This window comes from Oncorhynchus mykiss, chromosome 10 (genome assembly GCF_057628025.1).
Source record: "Oncorhynchus mykiss isolate SJ-2025 chromosome 10, ASM5762802v1, whole genome shotgun sequence".
NCBI classification, from domain to species: Eukaryota; Metazoa; Chordata; class Actinopteri; order Salmoniformes; family Salmonidae; genus Oncorhynchus; species Oncorhynchus mykiss.
In genome coordinates, this window is record NC_143031.1 from 64213442 (window position 1) to 64232343 (window position 18902).

The following is an 18902-nucleotide window of genomic DNA, read 5'->3' on the forward strand; positions in this document are numbered from 1 at the left end:
CTGGACCCTGATCTCTCTTTTGACGAACATATCAAGACTGTTTCAAGGACAGCTTTTTTCCATCTACATAACATTGCAAAAATCAGGAACTTTCTGTCCAAAAATGATGCAGAAAAATTAATCCATGCTTTTGTTACTTCTAGGTTAGACTACTGCAATGCTCTACTTTCCGGTTACCCGGATAAAGCACTAAATAAACTTCAGTTAGTGCTAAATACGGCTGCTAGAATCCTGACGAGAACCAAAAAATGTGATTATATTACTCCAGTGCTAGCCTCCCTACACTGGCTTCCTGTCAAGGCAAGGGCTGATTTCAAGGTTTTACTGCTAACCTACAAAGCATTACATGGGCTTGCTCCTACCTATCTCTCTGATTTGGTCCTGCCTTACATACCTACACGTACGCTACGGTCACAAGACGCAGGCCTCCTAATTGTCCCTAGAATTTCTAAGCAAACAGCTGGAGGCAGTGCTTTCTTCTATAGAGCGCAATTTTTATGGAATGGTCTGCCTACCCATGTGAGAGACGCAAACTCGGTCTCAACCTTTAAGTCTTTACTGAAGACTCATCTCTTCAGTGGGTCATGTGATTGAGTGTAGTCTGGCCCAGGAGTGTGAAAGTGAACGGAAAGGCTCTGGAGCAACGAACCGCCCTTGCTCTCTCTGCCTGGCCGGTTCCACTCTTTCCACTGGGATTCTCTGCCTCTAACCCTATTACAGGGGCTGAGTCACTGGCTTACTGGTGCTCATTCATGCCATCCCTAGGAGGGGTGCGTCACTTAAGTGGGTTGAGTCACTGATGTGATCTTCCTGTCTGGGTTGTGCTGTGGCGGAGATCTTTGTGGGTTATACTCGGCCTTGTCTCAGGATGGTAAGTTGGTGGTTGAAGATATCCCTCTAGTGGTGTGGGGGCTGTGCTTTGGCAAAGTGGGTGGAGTTACATCCTTCCTGTTTGGCCCTGTCCGGGTATCGTTGAATGGGGTCACAGTGTCTCCTGACCCCGCCTGTCTCAGCCTCCAGTATTTATGCTGCAGTAGTTTGTGTAGTATATCTGGAGTACTTCTCCTGTCTTATCCGGTGTCCTGTGTGAATTTAAGTATGCTCTCTCTAATTCTCTCTTTCTCTCTTTCTTTCTCTCTCTCGGAGGACCTGAGCCCTAGGACCATGCCTCAGGACTACCTGGCATGATGACTCCTTGCTGTCCCCAGTCCACCTGGCCGTGCTGCTGCTACAGTTTCATCTGTTCTGCCTGGGGCTATGGAATCCTGACCTGTTCACCGCATGTGCTACCTGTCCCAGACCTATTATTTGACCATGCTGGTCATTTATGAACATTTGAACATCTTGGCCATGTTCTGTTATAATCTCCACCCGACCCAGCCAGAAGAGGACTGGCCACCCCTCATAGCCTGGTTCCTCTCTAGGTTTCTTCCTAGGTTTTGGCCTTTCTAGGGAGTTTTTCCTAGCCAACGTGCTTCTACACCTGCATTGCTTGCTGTTTGGGGTTTTAGGCTGGGTTTCTGTACAGCACTTTGAGATATCAGCTGATGTACAAAGTGCTATATAAATACATTTGATTTGATTCACTTATAATTCACTGTATAACAATTCCAGTGGGCTAGAAGTTTACATACACTAAGTTGACTGTGCCTTTTATCAGCCTGGAAAATTCCAGAAAATGATGTCATGGCTTTAGAAGCTTCTGATAGGCTAATTGACATCATTTGAGTCAATTGGAGGTGTACCTGTGTATGTATTCAAGGCCTACCTTCAAACTCAGCGCCTCTTTGCTTTACATCATGGAAAAATTTTAAAAAATCTGCCAAGACCTCAGAAAAACAATTATAGACCTCCACACGTCTGGTTCATCCTTGGTAGCAATTTCCAAATGCCTGAAGGTACCACGTTCATCTGTATAAACAATAGTACACAATAATAAACACCATGGGACCACACAGACGTCATACCGCTCAGGAAGGAGACGCGTTCTGTCTCCTAGAGATGAACGTACTTTTGTGCAAAAAGTGCAAATCAATCCCTGAACAACAGCAAAGGACATTGTGAAGATGCTGGAGGAAACAGGTGCAAAAGTATCTATATCCACAGTAAAACGAGTCCTATATCGACATAACCTGAAAGGCCGCTCAGCAAGGAAGAAGCCACTGCTCCAAAACCACCATAAAAAAGCCAGACTACAGCTAGCAACTGCACTTGGGGACAAACATCGTACTTTTTGGAGAAATGTCCTCTGGTCTGATGAAACAAAAATATAACTGTTTTGCCATAATGACCATTGTTATGTTTGGAGGAAAAAGGGGATGCTTGCAAGCCGAAGAACACCATCCCAACCGTGAAGCACGGGGATGGCAGCATCATGTTGTGGGGGTGCTTTGCTGCAGGAGGGACTGGTGCATTTCACAAAATAGATGGCATCATAAGGTAGGAAAATGATGTGGATATATTGAAGCAACATCTCAAGACATCAGTCAGGAAGTTAAAGCTTGGTCGCAAATGGGTCTTCCAAATGGACAATGACCCCAAGCATACTTCCAAAGTTGTGGCAAAATGGCTTAAGGACAACAAAGTCAATGTATTGGAGTGGCCATCACAAAGCCCTGACCTCAATCCCATAGAACATTTGTGGGCAGAACTGTAAAAGCGTGTGTGTGCAAGGAGGCCTACAAACCTGACTCAGTTACACCAGCTCTATCAGGAGGAACTGGCCAAAATTCACCCAACTTGTTGTGGGAAGCTTCTGGAAGGCTTGACCCAAGTTAAACAATTTAAAGACAATAACACTCAATTAGTATTTGGTATATGTAAACTTCTGACCCACTGGGAATGTGATGGAAGAAAGAAAAGCTGAAATAAATAATTCTCTCTACTATTATTTCTAACATTTCACATTCTTAAAATAAAGTGGTGATCCTAACTGACCTAAGACAGGGAATTTTTACTAGGATTAAATGTCAGGAATTGTGAAAAACTGAGTTGAAATGTATTTGGCTAAGGTGTATGTAAATGTCCGACTTCTACTTGTCATGCTTGTCATCGGCAAGGACTAGGGAGTATAAAAATGTAAAAAATGAAATATCATGTTTACTCAATACTTTGTTGAAGCACCTTTGGCATCGATTACAGCCTCGAGTCTACATGGGTATGACGCTACAAACGTGGCACACCTGTATTTGGGAAGTTTCTCCCATTCTTCTCTTCAGATCCTCTCAAAGTCTGTCAGGTTGGATGGGGAGCGTTGCTGTACAGCTATTTTCAGGTCTCTCCAGCGATGTTCGATCGGGTTCAAGTCCGGGCTCTGGCTGGGCCCCTCAAGGACATTCAGAAACTTGTCCCAAAGCCACTCCTGCATTGTCTTGGCTGTGTGCTTAGGGTCGTTGTCCTGTTGGAAGGTGAACCTTCACCCCAGTCTGAGGTCCTGAGCGCTCTGGAGCACATTTTCATCAAGGATCTCTCTGTACTTTTCATCATTCCCTCAATCCTGACTAGTCTCCCAGTCCCTGCTGCTGAAAAACATACCCACAGCATGGTGCTACCACCACCATGCATCACTGTAGGGATGGTGCCAGGTTTCCTCCAGACGTGACGCTTGGCTTTTAGGCCAAAGAGTTCAATCTTGGTTTCATCAGACCAAAGAATCTTGTTTCTCTTGGTCTGTGAGTCCTTTAGGTGCCTTGTGGCAAACTCCAAGCAGGCTGTCATGTGCCTTTTACTGAGGAGTGGCTTCTGTCTGGCCACTACCATAAAGGCCTGATTGGTGGAGTGCTACTGAGATGGTTGTCCTTCTGGAAGGTTCTCCCATCTCCACAGAGAAACTCTGGAGCTCTGTCAGAGTTACCACCTCCCTGACCAAAGCCCTTCTCCCCCGATTGCTCAGTTTGGCCAGGCAGCCAGCTCTAGAAATAGTCTTGATGCTTACAAATTTCTTCCATATAAGAATGATGGAGGCCATTGTGTTATTTGGGACCTTCAATGCTGCAGACATTTTGTAGTACCCTTCCCCAGATCTGTGCCTCGACACAATCCTGATAAATGGAAACAGGGTGCTCCTGCGCTCAATTTCTATTCTCAGAGCAAAGGTTCTGAATACTTATGTAAATGTGATATTTAAGTTTTTTATTTGTAATAAATTTGATAACATCTCTAAAATGTTTTTGCTTTGTCATTATGGGGTATTGTGTGTAAATTGATGAGGGGATTAAAAAAGAGTACATTTTAGAATCAGGCTGTAAAGTAACAAAATATGGAAAAAAGGGTCTGAATACTTCCCGAAGGCACTGTGTATATGTACACAGTACCAGTCAAAAGTTTGGACACACCTACTCATTCAAGGGTTTTTCTTTACTTTTACTATGTTCTACATTGTAGAATAATAGTGAAGACATCAAAACTATGAAATAACACTTATAGAATAATGTGGTAAACAAACAATTGTTAAACAAATCAAAATATATTTTATATGTGAGATTCTTCAAAGTAGCCACCCTTTGCCTTGAAATGCTTTGCACACTCTTGGCATTCTCTCAACCAGCTTCACCTGGAATGCTTTTCTAACAGTCTTGAAGGAGTTCCCACATATGCTGAGCACTTGTTGGCTGCTTTTTCTTCACTCTGTGGTACAACTCATCCCAAACCATCTCTTGGTTAGAGGTCGGGTGATTGTGGAGGCTAGGTAATCTGATGCAGCACTCCATCACTCTCCGTCTTGGTCAAATAGCCCTTACACGGTGTGGAGGTGTGTTGGGTCATTGTCCTGTTGAAAAACAAATGATAGTCCCACTAAGCGCAAAACCGATTGGATGGAGTATCGCTTCAGAATGCTGTGGTAGCCATGCTGGTTAAGTGTGCCTTGAATTCTAAATTAATCACAGACAGTGTCACCAGCAAAGCACCCCCACACCATCACACCTCCTCCTCCATGCTTCACGGTGGGAACCACACAGGCAGAGATCATCTGTTCACCTACTCTGCGTCTCACAAAGACATGGCGGTTGGAACCAAAAATCTCAAATTTGGACTCATCAGACAGATTTCCACTGGTCTGAAGTCCATTGCTTGTGTTTCTTGGCCCAAGCAAGTCTCTTCTTATTATTGGTGTCCTTTAGTAGTGGTTTCTTAGCCGCAATTCCACCATGAAGGCCTGATTTCATGCAGTCTCCTCTGAACAGTTGATATTGAGATGTGTCTGTTACTTGAACTCTGAAGCATTTATTTGGGCTGCAATTTCTGAACCTGGTAACTGTAATGAACTTATCCTCTGCAGCAGAGGTGACTTCGTCTTCTTTTCCTCTTGCGCTCCTCATGAGAGCCAGTTTCATCATAGCGCTTGATGATTTTTGCGACTGCACTTAAAGAAACTTTCAAAGTTCTTGAAATGTTCCTGTTTGACTGACCTTCATGTCTTAAAGTATTGATGGACTGTCATTTCTCTTTGCTTATTTGAGCTATTCTTGCCATAATATGGACTTGGTCTTTTACCAAACGCATTAAGAAGGAAAGAAAGTCCACAAATTAACTTTTAACAAGGCACACCTGTTATTTGAAATGCATTCCAGGTGGCTACCTCATGAAGCTGTTTGAGAGAATGCCAAGAGTGTGCAAAGATGTCATCAAGACAAAGGGTGGCTACTTTGAAGAATCTAAAATGTATTTGTTTAACACTTTTTTGTTTACTACAGGATTCCATATGTGTTATTTTCATAGTTTTGATGCCTTCAACATCATTCTACAATGTAGAAAATAGTAAAAATAAAGAAAAACCCTTGATTGAGTAGGTGTGTCCAAACTTTTGACTAGTACTGTATATATGCAGAAAAAAACCCTGTCATCAGACAACCCCGACTAAACTATAGTTGGTAGTAGGTGCTTGTTAGTGTGTTTGTATGCAGAATAAGGTGAGATCAGATGTGATGTGTATTAAAGAGAGTCTCAATGAAAGTCTTAGAATGAAAAGTCCCATTGTGTGTTTATTAAACAAACAAGTTTTAAATACACCATATGAAAACCACACACGTCTTAACAAAAAAATCTGCATAAACTTGATAAACTGCATTTTCTCATTAAAAGTGTCTAGGGGAAAAATTAAGTAGTTGAATGGAAGTAATGACATTTTCTGAACATCATATACAGTGCCTTCAGAAAGTAGTCATACCCCTTGACTAATTCCACATTTTGTGGTGTTACAGCCTGAATTCAAAATGTATTAAATCTATATTTTTTCGACACATAATAACCCATAAAGACAAAGTGAAAACATGTCTAGATATTTTAACAAATGTATTGTAAATTAAATACAGAAATATCTCATTTACAAAAGTATTCACACCCTTTTGCTATGACACTAAACATTTAGCTCAGGTGCATCCAATTTCCTTTGATCATCCTTGAGACATCACTACAATTGGAGTCCACATGTGGCCAATTCAATTGTTGGGCATGATTTAGAAAGAAACACACCTGTCTATATCATGTCCCACAATTGACAGTGCATGTCAGGATAATCGGTTTTATTTGTTTTTCAGGATATATACAGATGGTTCAAAGGAAAAGGATCCAGTCAGCGGTAAGGTGGGGGCAGGGGTGTACAGTGCATTTGGAAAGTATTCAGACCCCTTCACTTTTTTTTCACATTTTGTTACATTACAGCCTTATTCTAAAATTGATTAAATTAATTATTTTATTCATCAATCAACACACAATACCTCATAATGACAAAGCAAACATTTTTGCAAATGAAACATCACATTTACATAAGTATTCAGATCCTTTACTCTGTAGTTTGTTGAAGCACCATAGGCAGCGATTACAGCCTTGAGTCTCTCCATATTTTAAAATAAGGCTGTAACGTAACAAAATGTGGAAAAAGTGAAGGGGTATGAAGGGTCTGAATACTTTCCGACTGTACTGTATATCCCAAATTTCAATGTTAGAGTATGTAAGCAGTTAACTGAATGTGTCAGTGTATGCGGCCGAGTTGATGGCCATAATTATAGGTTTGAGATGGGTGAAGGAGTTGAAACCACTCAGTAGTGATCTGCTCTGATTGGGCTGCAGTGTTGAGTAGTCGGATAGATTAGTCCAGGTCAGATAGGGGAGACTTGTTTGTGGAGATGATGGTGCTGTTATTGGGATTGGAGTGGTGGTAAGCTTTTACTGGGTTCCCACCCATGTGGATGTGGAGGGTAATGAAAAGGCTGATGTGGTGGCTAAGAGGGTAGTGAGGAGAGAGGGGGTATTCAGAGAGAGAGGGGGTATTCAGGTCCTGCTGGGCCGCAGGGAAGTCAAGTCCTTGATCCGGGCAAAAGGGCTCGGTCTTTGACAAAGGAAGTGGGATGCTAGTAGTAAGTGGAGGCAATTGTATTGCATGCATCAGTCAGTAAAGGAAGAGGTGGGTTGTACACGATGTAGGACAGAGTTATTTGTGTGGAGTAGACTACAGTTTGGGCACACAGGTTTGAATGTCACGTTGTGGATGATAGGGAGACATGAAACAGGTCTGTGTGATGAGTGTTTAGTGGAGGAAACGGTGGGGCATGTGTTGATATTTTGTGAACGGTATGACGTAGATAGCGAGAGATTGTGTGAAAGGGTTAGAGGCTGGACGGGGTTGGGGTTTGGGTTGTGTAGTGGGGGATTGAAAGGGGAGGGGTGTCTATGGCTCTTTCACTTTCTTAGAGGAAAAGGACTAATGAAGATAATTTAATGTAGGTAGGCCGTAACTGACCTCATACTCCAGTACAGTAGGTGGCGGAGTATGCACCTTTAAAAGTTGGATGCAATCCACCAACCCAATTTCAAAGAAGAAGAAGTGCATGTCAGCAGAAACTATAGCATGAAGTCCAATGAACTGTCCGTAGAGCTCCGAGTTAGAATTGTGATGAGGCATATAGCTGGGGAAGGGTATAAAATCATTTCTAGAATGTTGAAAGTTTCCAAGAGCATGATTTCCATCATTGGGAAATAAAAAAATTACAAAACAATCCAGACTCTGCCTAGAGCTGGCCGTCCGACCAAACTGGCAAGAAGGACCTTGGTCAACGAGGTCCTTGGCTGAGATGGGAGAACCTGACAAAAGGACAACAATCTCTACAGCACTTAACCAATCTGGGCTTTTTTGGGAGAGTGAACAGACAGAAGCCACTCCTGAGAAAAAGGCACATGACAAACAGGCATGCCTGGAGCTACCGGTCTACGTGCAAGTTATGATTTTCACATGAACATTTTCATGGATAATAACATATTAAAATCATTGTCATGTGGTTAAGCTAAATTCTATTGAAATTAAAATGATACAGATCTAAGTTAAAATGTATCTAATGCAAGAGCGCCTGTCTCTGTGTAATGGACACATTGTATGATACACCTTGAGCCATTGGCAGCTAAAGAACGTATACCAATGCAAGTAACTATTAATGACAACTAGGTAAAAATAGCCAAAAATAAAGCCAACAAATAAAAACATTGCAGGTAGAAAATATCCTGATAAAAATAAGTATTATATAAATCACATTGGCTACGCATAGCAGTTTGTTCATGTTCTTTCAATTGCATTTAACTCTCTACTCTGCCTGTCTGCAAAGAACTTGAAACATTGTATCAACTATCAACTGGGTCCGGCCCGAAGCTCCAGCTTGCAAACTTGCAGCATTGTATCAACTATTCTGGGTCCTCAGAGTTTCTTGCGCCAGTGAGTTCTGGACAGAGCCAGCTTTTTCTCTGGGATAAGGGATAAGGAGTAATCAGGTATTTGCAATTTTCACTGGATCAGAGCATTACATTTTTCCCTTTCACGCCTAGGCTCCGTTGTTTTCGAAAGGGAGAGAGCTGAAAAGATTTTAAATACATTCGCTAGGTTTCCATCCAATTGGCAACAGATTTTAATGTGAATATTCTAAAAATCTGCATAAAAACCATATGCACATTTTCCCATCAGAGGGGTGTGTCCAGTTTTACGTACACACAGTAAGCCTTTCTTGTTGCAGATAACAAGCTGTATGTGATGAGGTAGTGCACATAAAAATGACTTTTGCAGTTAAATTCCCATGTGCCGATAAAGTGGTTTCCATCTTATTTTCAACTCTACTGATGGCACATGCGCTCTATCCAACACCACGCAGATACAGTGAGGGTATATAGTCTACGTGATAAGATTATTATGGACAAAATAGCAAGATTATTTTTATTAGTTAAACGGCAGCCAAACATCAATCATTATGTCACCAGAATAAGACCCTCAATATTTATTGAAAAGGAGCATCAAGCTCATCACCGTGAACTTTCCCCACCCTGTTCATCATAACTTATTTAATCTCTAGTCTAATAAACTGCATGCTTTCCCGAGTCGTAGTGGGAGGACCACACAACATATCATTGCGTGCCTCCAAGTTTACTTCGATATGATGAATATTATATCAATATTTGCGGATAAAAGCGTTTCCACCGCCATTTCTCGCATTATTAATTTTACCGACACAAAGATCCAACCTTGTTTAGTGTATTTTGATTTGTCGACATCTGGAAAGTTGACCGAAAAAACTTGCTGTTTCCATCAGGCCTGTAGTGAATATTTTGTTCCGACATGTATTTTACTTATAGAAAAAGAGTTGGCTGGAAACCTGGTTATTGAGGAACTACTGTCATTCTCAATGGATGTAAAAACAGACATTGTTTAGGTTACTTGCTGTTTGAGAAGAAAAAAATGACAATGAGAAGCACCCCAGATCATTAGTGGTGGTGAGTTAAGACAATCAGAAATACTATCAGACATCCCCAAATAGGCACATTTATACATTTGTGTGCAGGCCAGGTAGCCTAGGCCTACTTCTATGTGTAATCAGGTGAGCGTCCATACTCAACATTGACAGGAGCTCTCCAAACAAAACACAATGATTAAATAGCCATTTATGGAAAACCAATGCAATTTCAAAACAAATGCAAGTTCACTGATTTACTCCATTTTATCAAATTGCTTGGCGTGCCTTATGTAACTAATGTCTGGTCTATGTTATAGAGTGGAATGGTTTTTCTGCTGGTGTATCCTGAGGAAGCTCCTCTCTGAGATCCTCTTGCGTACAGACAAACTGCTTTTCTCCCATGTGGACCTTCAGGTGCATCTTCAGCTGGTGCTGGTGGGAAAACCTCTTCTCACACTGGGGGCAACTGTAGGATTTCTCCCCTGTGTGGACCGTCTGGTGCCTCTTCAGGCTTGATGAGTGGGAGAAGCGCATGTGACACTGGGTACAGCTGAAGGGTTTCACCCCTGTGTGGACCCTCTGGTGCCTCTTCAGGTTGCAAGCCTGGGCAAAGCGCATGTGACACTGGGTACAGCTGAAGGGTTTTACCCCTGTGTGGACCCTCTGGTGGATCTCCACCTTCTGGGGGCAGCTGAAGCCTTTGCTACAGAACATGCAGAGGAACCGTTTATCTTTACTACTGCCTGATGTGGCTCCCCCTCCCTGAGGCTGGGCTCTAGCCTGGTCGTTTGAGTTAAATACCTGATGGAAAAGGATGCGGCCGTGTGAATCGGATGGACCCATCGACGTGGACACTGGCTCACGATCCCTGAGCGCGTGCAAAGGGGAGTGGGTCGTGATATTTGTATTTGTCTCTAAGCTTTCCCTGTAATCTAAAAAATCTCTGCCTTGTGAGTGTCCTTCTCCTAAGTGAGTCTCGTCTACATTCCATGTGGGAGGAGCGTCGCCCTCCACTTTCACTTTATCTACGACTATAACCTCCCCTTGCTTATCTTGGCACCCTCCAGAGTATACACTACTACTGTACCGGTTCCAGTCCCCTCTAGATAGATCAGTCTGTGTCTCTAAACCCAAGGGCATGTTGTCAGGGTCCATCTCTGTAGTGTAAGAACATGACGGATCATTACCAGTTTCTAACACATCACCAGAGTCCCGATGGGAATGAACCGTCCTCGGGCTTGGGTTACCGTCTAGTAAATATTCTGAGTCGAGAGCAGGACAGCCCAGTGGCCCCAGCTCCAGTCTCTCTGGGTCTGATCTGTGGTCAGATCCTGTCTGTAAGAGCCTTTGTGTTTCTGTGACTGTCTCGGACTTGAGGATGGCGTTGGGCGTTCTACTGGCCTCCCTAATGCTGCATCGGGTCCTGGACTGGAGCGTGGAAGCAGTTGAGAGTTCTTCCGTGGCTACAGGGGGCGCCACTCCAGCCGCTGCTCCAGTCTGGATGTCTGTGCTGTGTCGTGGGTCCTCTCCTTCAGTCCTCTCCTGCTTGACCCCAGGACCTGCAGCCTCTGCATCTGCAGACTGACACAAGGGGACGTTATTACTGGAACATGAGATGAATTGGATAACAATGTTGTAGGGAAGTCTCACAATGTCCGCTGTGGCAGATAATGTAAGCAAGTGAATAGCTGATTGGAGTCTTTCTGAAATAAACTGGCCACATTTGATGTACTGTAATTTTGATGTAATACTATTACACTAACCTCTATCACAATAACGTGCTGGGTTGAGGTTCCACTCCCCTCATCAACAGTGATTGGTTGGTCATCTCTCCATGTATTGTGGCCCGCTAGCTTCACAAAGCTCCTGTGGCCTCCAGTGAGATGTCCTTCACCTGAGAGTGATTGGGGGAAAGATGTGGTTAGGTACTGTCAATGCTCAAAGGTATATTGTACACTAGTAACAGTTTTTTGACACTGTCTAGAATTGGCAAGGATATAAGGTAACACTTCTCATAACTTCGTGTTATACTATTTATAGATCGACTGATGGTGCTCCATGCATCACATTGTTTTCGATTATTAAATAATTGGAAATGCAGTAAATCAATCTGGTTAGAATATGATGCGTCTTTGTGCAAGATAGCTAAGTAATCTGGGTAATAGCATACTATCCAAAAATGCTGGGTAACACATCTGAACACATGTGCAGAGGGAACGGAAATGTACCTCTTGCCATTCCTCTGTATCGGTCAGGGATCTTGACACTACTGGGACGACTGGCGCAGACGCGCTCCCGTGCCACCTTCAGTTCCAGTAGCTGTAATTTCCTTCGCAATGCCCTGTTTTCTTTCTGGCTTTGAGTTATTTCCAACCGAAACACTGCATAGTCGTCGTCAACGAGTTTACAGATCTCTGCCACGGCTGCATTTGCTAGCACCTCCATGATGGAGGCTATTTGAGCGTTAAAAACCATACAGTTAACGTTAGCCATTGTTCGCTAGCTAGCGTTACCTAGATAACATCAATCAACCAAGTCCTGTCTCCAACGCGAATTAAAGACTACATGGAGTATGTATGTGATGCTGTGCAGTTAAATTAGTCATATTTTGAATTCCATGGTGTTAATAATAAACGTCTAAATATAAAACGCTAACGTAAAAATTGTTCCTTGTCATTGTTTACTTCCGTTTCTACAGAAGAGAAAGGGTGTTTATTGGGAGCGTCATTGGTCAAAGGGTGTGGCTAAATGGAAAAGGGTCTGCGCGCCGTTCTTTGAAATACGGTACTGCTTTACATGACACATCAAAACTTTTATTCATGTTCATTATCTTCAAGCAGGTCGTCACTAACTCCCACAGACAGAATTATTGCAAATCCCCGCCTTAAAAAAAAGTATCTTAAAGGAAAGGTTCACCCATTTTGAATGTTATATTGCTTTTGTGCACCTCTGGGTGATGTCCTAGCGATTCCAAGGGCCATTTCATGTTTTCATGTGTATCTGATGGAAAAGGATGCGGCAGGCAGAAATCCGACCGGTATGACGTAGGCACCGTGTTAAGTCTCTCGCTGCACTGGAAGTTAATAGGAATACGACTTTTAGATCGCGAAAACGTCTATCATACATGTCAGATTTCAATACTAGCCGATGTCATAACTCGGGGAGTGTTATGTTCTGTTAATTTACTGATGTCCCCTTTAAGGATGGAGCACCCTTGGTCATGCGCAGTGTTGTTCAATGTTATTCTGGTACTAACTCGTTTGAGTAAATGTGAAGCTCCAGTTCAATTGCTTGTATTCAGAGTCTTTCTTATTACATAAATAAGTACTAAGTGTTAAGACACTACAAGGAGGATGTCTTCTCTCGAATGAGCCATTGGTCATATTTTGCGATATTCCTACCTCGGGAAATGTTGGGACGATTATGTCCAATTTCAAGTAACCACCTGCTGCCTTAAAGAAACGTTCAGTCATATAGAATGGTGGTTTAAAACCCACCGCTGCATATACATATTAGCCAATACCTTGCAATACAATCTTCTCTAAAAACCGCTGGGCAAAATATATACAATGTGCTCTAGAATAAGATGACCATAGATTGATTTCTAAACCAGATGAGTCCTCATGTCAGCAGATTGCCCAATGCCATGGTGGGCATGCATAGTGTTGGATTTATTGGAATATACGGTATGGAGAACGATAGTCTGCAGGGTTACAGAAAAGGGAGTTGGGAAATTCAAGTTTGAGCTTCATCTATTAAATGTTCAGTTAATGGGAATATATTTAGGTGGTTTAACTGATTAGCCTCGTTCCCAGTTACCTTTAAAAAGTTGACAGTGCCAAATTATTGCCAATCTATTATTCTACTACTAACTATGATTGAGTGTGAGGAATCTTTTCCACAATGTCCGTTTCATGCATATACATTTGAATAAAGAACATTGTCACATTTAGTGTTTCACCGTTTATTAAGTACAAAGACAAATAGAAAAAGGTGTCTCAGGAAGTATTTGAAGTATCTAAATATAGTGTAACCTACCAATCAATGTATATTGGTAGGGCTTAAGATTGTGTGGTCCAGCGACGAGAACTCTACCATCTACGGCAAAAGCCTGGGCTCCTGACAGGGACAATAGAATTATTATCACTGCATGTTACAATGGTAAAACATAATCTGTTTGTCACCTTGTCAAAACTGATTCTACATTGAATTTAGTCTTCGAGATGCTCTAACAAGAACGTGTATCTGTAGCTGGGGATTCGGTGCTCTTCAATTCTAAAAGGCACTACACTGTGTAGACTGTTGTGGTGGTTCATTTCTTTACTATCAAATGAGGAGAGACAAACTTATCACACAAGCCCCATTCATGGGCAACGTTAGCTAGTTAACACTATTCTTCTACATTAGGTACTTATTGAACTTCCATCCTCTCAGGCCAGGGACACAACAATGTATTAATTCATGGTTGGATCAAAATCACCAATCTGGCCAATTCTTGGCCAGTACGGAGAAAGAAGTAAAATCACAAGTCCAAACCCTTATCTCCATCCATGGATAATTTAGGAAAGTGACCATTTTAGCTAGCTAGCTACCGTAGGACAACACAACGAGATGCAACAATTCAAGTTTCTGTCAATGAAATGTGCTCTCAATGCGATTTGATAGGAGGGACATCTAAATCCAAGCTGGCTTCCCTTGACACTTTTATTTGGTGCGCTAGGATCATTCAGTTGAACTCGGCCAGTTTAGCACCAATGTTGATTGGCAAATTTGTATACATTTTTTTTTCTCAAGGGAGGCCAAATGCTCGCTGGCTTCCCTTGCCTTCAATGCTGCCGGTGGCAACAATGTCATACACGTTTGGACCAGACAGCATCAGATAGATGGCCTACACCTGGAGAGACAGAGGGGTGCTGTTTCCCTCACTCGAATGCTTTCTTCTTGTTCAAACAAGTTTTATTGAACACACACACGAATGGTGTGTAGGTATTTTGTAGAAAAGACAAGTATGCAATTATTATCTAAACATAAAAGAGCAGACAGAAACTACAAGACCCCACGAGTTATAGGTACAAAGTAAATTATATAAAATAAGACATACAGAACAAGGACAGGTAAACAGAAAGGGGGCAGATGTCACCCCCCTTATCCCCCATTCCTCCCCCTGCTCGGGTGCCGAGGCAAGCACTTGCCGCCCAAGGGTAGATTAAAATACTACAGTGAGAGTGGATTAAAACGTACAAATTCACAGCGCCGAATGGTCGAAGCAATATTTGATGGATTTTATCAAATGTTGATAAGTTATTGTTCAGAATAATCAAATTATTTCTAAGTGTACAGTGTGTACTAATTCACTTGAGCCATAGTTTGGTAAAGGTACAGTGCCTTGCGAAAGTATTCGGCCCCCTTGAACTTTGCGACCTTTTGCCACATTTCAGGCTTCAAACATAAAGATATAAAACTGTATTTTTTTGTGAAGAATCAACAACAAGTGGGACACAATCATGAAGTGGAACGACATTTATTGGATATTTCAAACTTTTTTAACAAATCAAAAACTGAAAAATTGGGTGTGCAAAATTATTCAGCCCCCTTAAGTTAATACTTTGTAGCGCCACCTTTTGCTGCGATTACAGCTGTAAGTTGCTTGGGGTATGCCTCTATCAGTTTTGCACATCGAGAGACTGACATTTTTTCCCATTCCTCCTTGCAAACAGCTCGAGCTCAGTGAGGTTGGATAGAAAGCATTTGTGAACAGCAGTTTTCAGTTCTTTCCACAGATTCTCAATTGGATTCAGGTCTGGACTTTGACTTGGCCATTCTAACACCTGGATATGTTTATTTTTGAACCATTCCATTTTAGATTTTGCTTTATGTTTTGGATCATTGTCTTGTTGGAAGACAAATCTCCGTCCCAGTCTCAGGTCTTTTGCAGACTCCATCAGGTTTTCTTCCAGAATGGTTCTGTATTTGGCTCCATCCATCTTCCCATCAATTGTAACCATCTTCCCTGTCCCTGCTGAAGAAAAGCAGGCCCAAACCATGATGCTGCCACCACCATGTTTGACAGTGGGGATGGTGTGTTCAGGGTGATGAGCTGTGTTCAGGGTGATGAGCTGTGTTGCTTTTACGCCAAACATAACGTTTTGCATTGTTGCCAAAAAGTTCAATTTTGGTTTCATCTGACCAGAGCACCTTCTTCCACATGTTTGGTGTGTCTCCCAGGTGGCTTGTGGCAAACTTTAAACAACACTTTTTATGGATATCTTTAAGAAATGGCTTTCTTCTTGCCACTCTTCCATAAAGGCCAGATTTGTGCAATATACGACTGATTGGTGTCCTATGGACAGAGTCTCCCACCTCAGCTGTAGATCTCTGCAGTTCATCCAGAGTGATCATGGGCCTCTTGGCTGCATCTCTGATCAGTCTTCTCCTTGTATGAGCTGAAAGTTTAGCGGGATGGCCATTTCAATATTATCGCTTGCACAGTGCTCCTTGGGATGTTTAAAGCTTGGGAAATCTTTTTGTATCCAAATCCAGCTTTAAACTTCTTCACAACAGTATCTCGGACCTGCCTGGTGTGTTCCTTGTTCTTCATGATGCTCTGTGCTTTTAACGGACCTCTGAGACTATCACAGTGCAGGTGCATTTATACGGAGACTTGATTACACACATGTGGATTGTATTTATCATCATTAGTCATTTAGGTCAACATTGGATCATTCAGAGATCCTCACTGAACTTCTGGAGAGAGTTTGCTGCACTGAAAGTAAAGGGGCTGAATAATTTTGCACGCCCAATTTTTCAGTTTTTGATTTGTTAAAAAAGTTTGAAATATCCAATAAATGTCGTACCACTTCATGATTGTGTCCCACTTGTTGTTGATTCTTCACAAAAAAATACAGTTTTATATCTTTATGTTTGAAGCCTGAAATGTGGCAAAAGGTCGCAAAGTTCAAGGGGGCCGAATACTTTCGCAAGGCACTGTATATACATTGTGTGCAAATGGAGTAAGGAGGTAAGGCGATAAATAGGCCATAGTAGCAAAGTTATTACAATTTAGCAAATTAACACTGGAGTGATAGAATAGCAAAAAAAGTAAATAAAAACAATATGGGGATGAGGTAGAAGGTTGGATGGGCTATTTACAGATGGGCTGTGTACAGCTGCAGCGATCGGTAAGCTGCTCTGATAGCTGATGTTTAAAGTTAGTGAGGGAGATATGTGTCCAACTTCAGCGATTTTTGCAATTCGTTCCAGTCATTGGCAACCGAGAACTGGAAGGAAAGGTGGCCAAAGGAGGTGTTGGCTTTGGGGATGACCTGTGAAATATACCTGCTGGAGTGCATGCTACAGGTGGGTGTTGCTATGGTGACCGGTGAGCTGAGATAAGGCTTTACCTAGCAAAGACTTATAGATGACCTGGAGCCAGTGGGTTTGGCGACGAATATGTAGCGAGGGCCATCCGACGAGAGCATACAGGTCGCAGTGGTGGGTGGTACATGGGGCTTTGGTGACAAAACGGATGGCACTGTGATAGACTGCATCCAGTTTGCTGAGTAGAGTGCTGGAGGCTATTTTGTAGATGACATCGCTGAAGATCGGTAGGATAGTCAGTTTTACGAGGGTATGTTTGGCAGAGTGGGTGAATGAGGCTTTGTTGCGAAATAGGAAGCCAATTCTAGATTTAATTTTGGATTGGAGATGCTTAATGTCAGTCTGGAAGGAGAGTTTACAGACTAGCCAGACACCTAAGTATTTGTAGTTGTCCACAAATTCTAAGTCAGAACCGTCCAGTGTATTGATGCTAGTCGGGCGGACGGTTGTGGGCAGCGATCGGGTGAAGAGCATGCATTTGGTTTTACTAGCACTTAGGAGCAGTTGGAGGCCACGGAAGGAGTGTTGTATGGCATTGAAGCTCGTTTGGAGGTTTGTTAACACAGTGTCCAAAGAAGGGCCAGATGTATACAGAATGGTGTCATCTGCGTAGAGGTGGATCAAGGAATCACCCGCAGCAAGAGCGACATCGTTGATATATACAGAGAAAAGAGTCGGCCCGAGAATTGAACCCTGTGGTACCCCCATAGAGACTGCCAGAGGTCCGGACAACAGCCCCTCCAATTTGACACACTGAATTCTGAGAAGTAGTTGGTGAACCAGGTGAAGAAGTCATTTGAGAAACCAAGGCTATTGAGTCTGCCGATAAGAATACGGTGATTGACAAAAGCCTTGGCCAGGTTGATGAAGACGTCTGCACAGTACTGGTCTTTTATCGATGGCGGTTATGATATAATTTAGTACCTTGAGCGTGGCTGAGGTGCACCCGTGTCCTTCTCAGAAACCGGATTGCACAGCGGAGAAGGTATGGTGGGATTCGAAATGGTCAGTGATCTGTTTGATAACCTCTGGGATAGGGGGCAGTATTTTCACGTCCGGATGAAAAGCGTGCCCAAAGTAACTCCCTGCTACTCAGGCCCAGAAGCTAGAATATGCATATAATTAGTGGATCTGGATAGAAAACACTCTGAAGTTTCTAAAACTGTTTGAATAATGTCTGTGAGTATAACAGAACTGATTTGGCAGGCAAAACCCCGAGCATAATCCATCCAGGGAATTTTTGTTTTGAGGTCAATCTGTTTTCCATTAGGTTTCTATGGCAAGCCCGTTTCAATAGAAATATGCTTGCAGTTCTTATGGCTTCCACTAGATGTCAACAGTCTTTAGAAATTGGTTGATGTTTTTCCTTTGAGTAATGAAGAAGTAGCCCTTTCCTTTCTGGGAGTCGAGCGAAGTGGACTCTTTTGTTTGGGGAGCGCGACCTGAAGCTCGCTCCACTTTGATTTTATCCGCTATTGAAAACAGTTTATCCCGTCTTAAATTTTAGCATATTTTTACTTTTTAAAATACCTAAAGTTGGATTAGGAAAGTTGTTTGAAATGTTTGGACCAAGATTACAGGTAATTTATTAGATCATTTGTAGTCATGTTGCGCGAGTTGGAATCTGTGTTTTTCTAAATCAAACGCACCAAATAAATTGACATTTTGGGGATATAACGACGGAATTAATCGAAACAAAAGGACCATTTGTGATGTTTATGGGACATATTGGAGTGCACATAGAAGATCTTCAAAGGTTCAGGCATGAATTATATTGTTATTTCTTAGTTTTGTGTTGCGCCTGGCGGGTTGAAATAT

General features: G+C 42.4%; 1 protein-coding gene across 1 annotated transcript in view; it reads right to left on the reverse strand.

Annotated features, from left to right (window-relative positions):
* LOC110534626 (uncharacterized) overlaps positions 1–18902 on the reverse strand; it is a 168433-nt gene that overhangs the window by 25916 nt on the left and 123615 nt on the right. Inside the window, exons 3-5 of the mRNA XM_090187489.1 lie at positions 11936–12011; positions 11471–11601; positions 11109–11288 (exon numbers count right to left, since the gene is read on the reverse strand). Of these exons, the coding sequence (XP_090043615.1) occupies positions 11109–11288; positions 11471–11601; positions 11936–12011 (387 nt within the window). The remainder of the gene's footprint in view (positions 1–11108; positions 11289–11470; positions 11602–11935; positions 12012–18902) is intronic.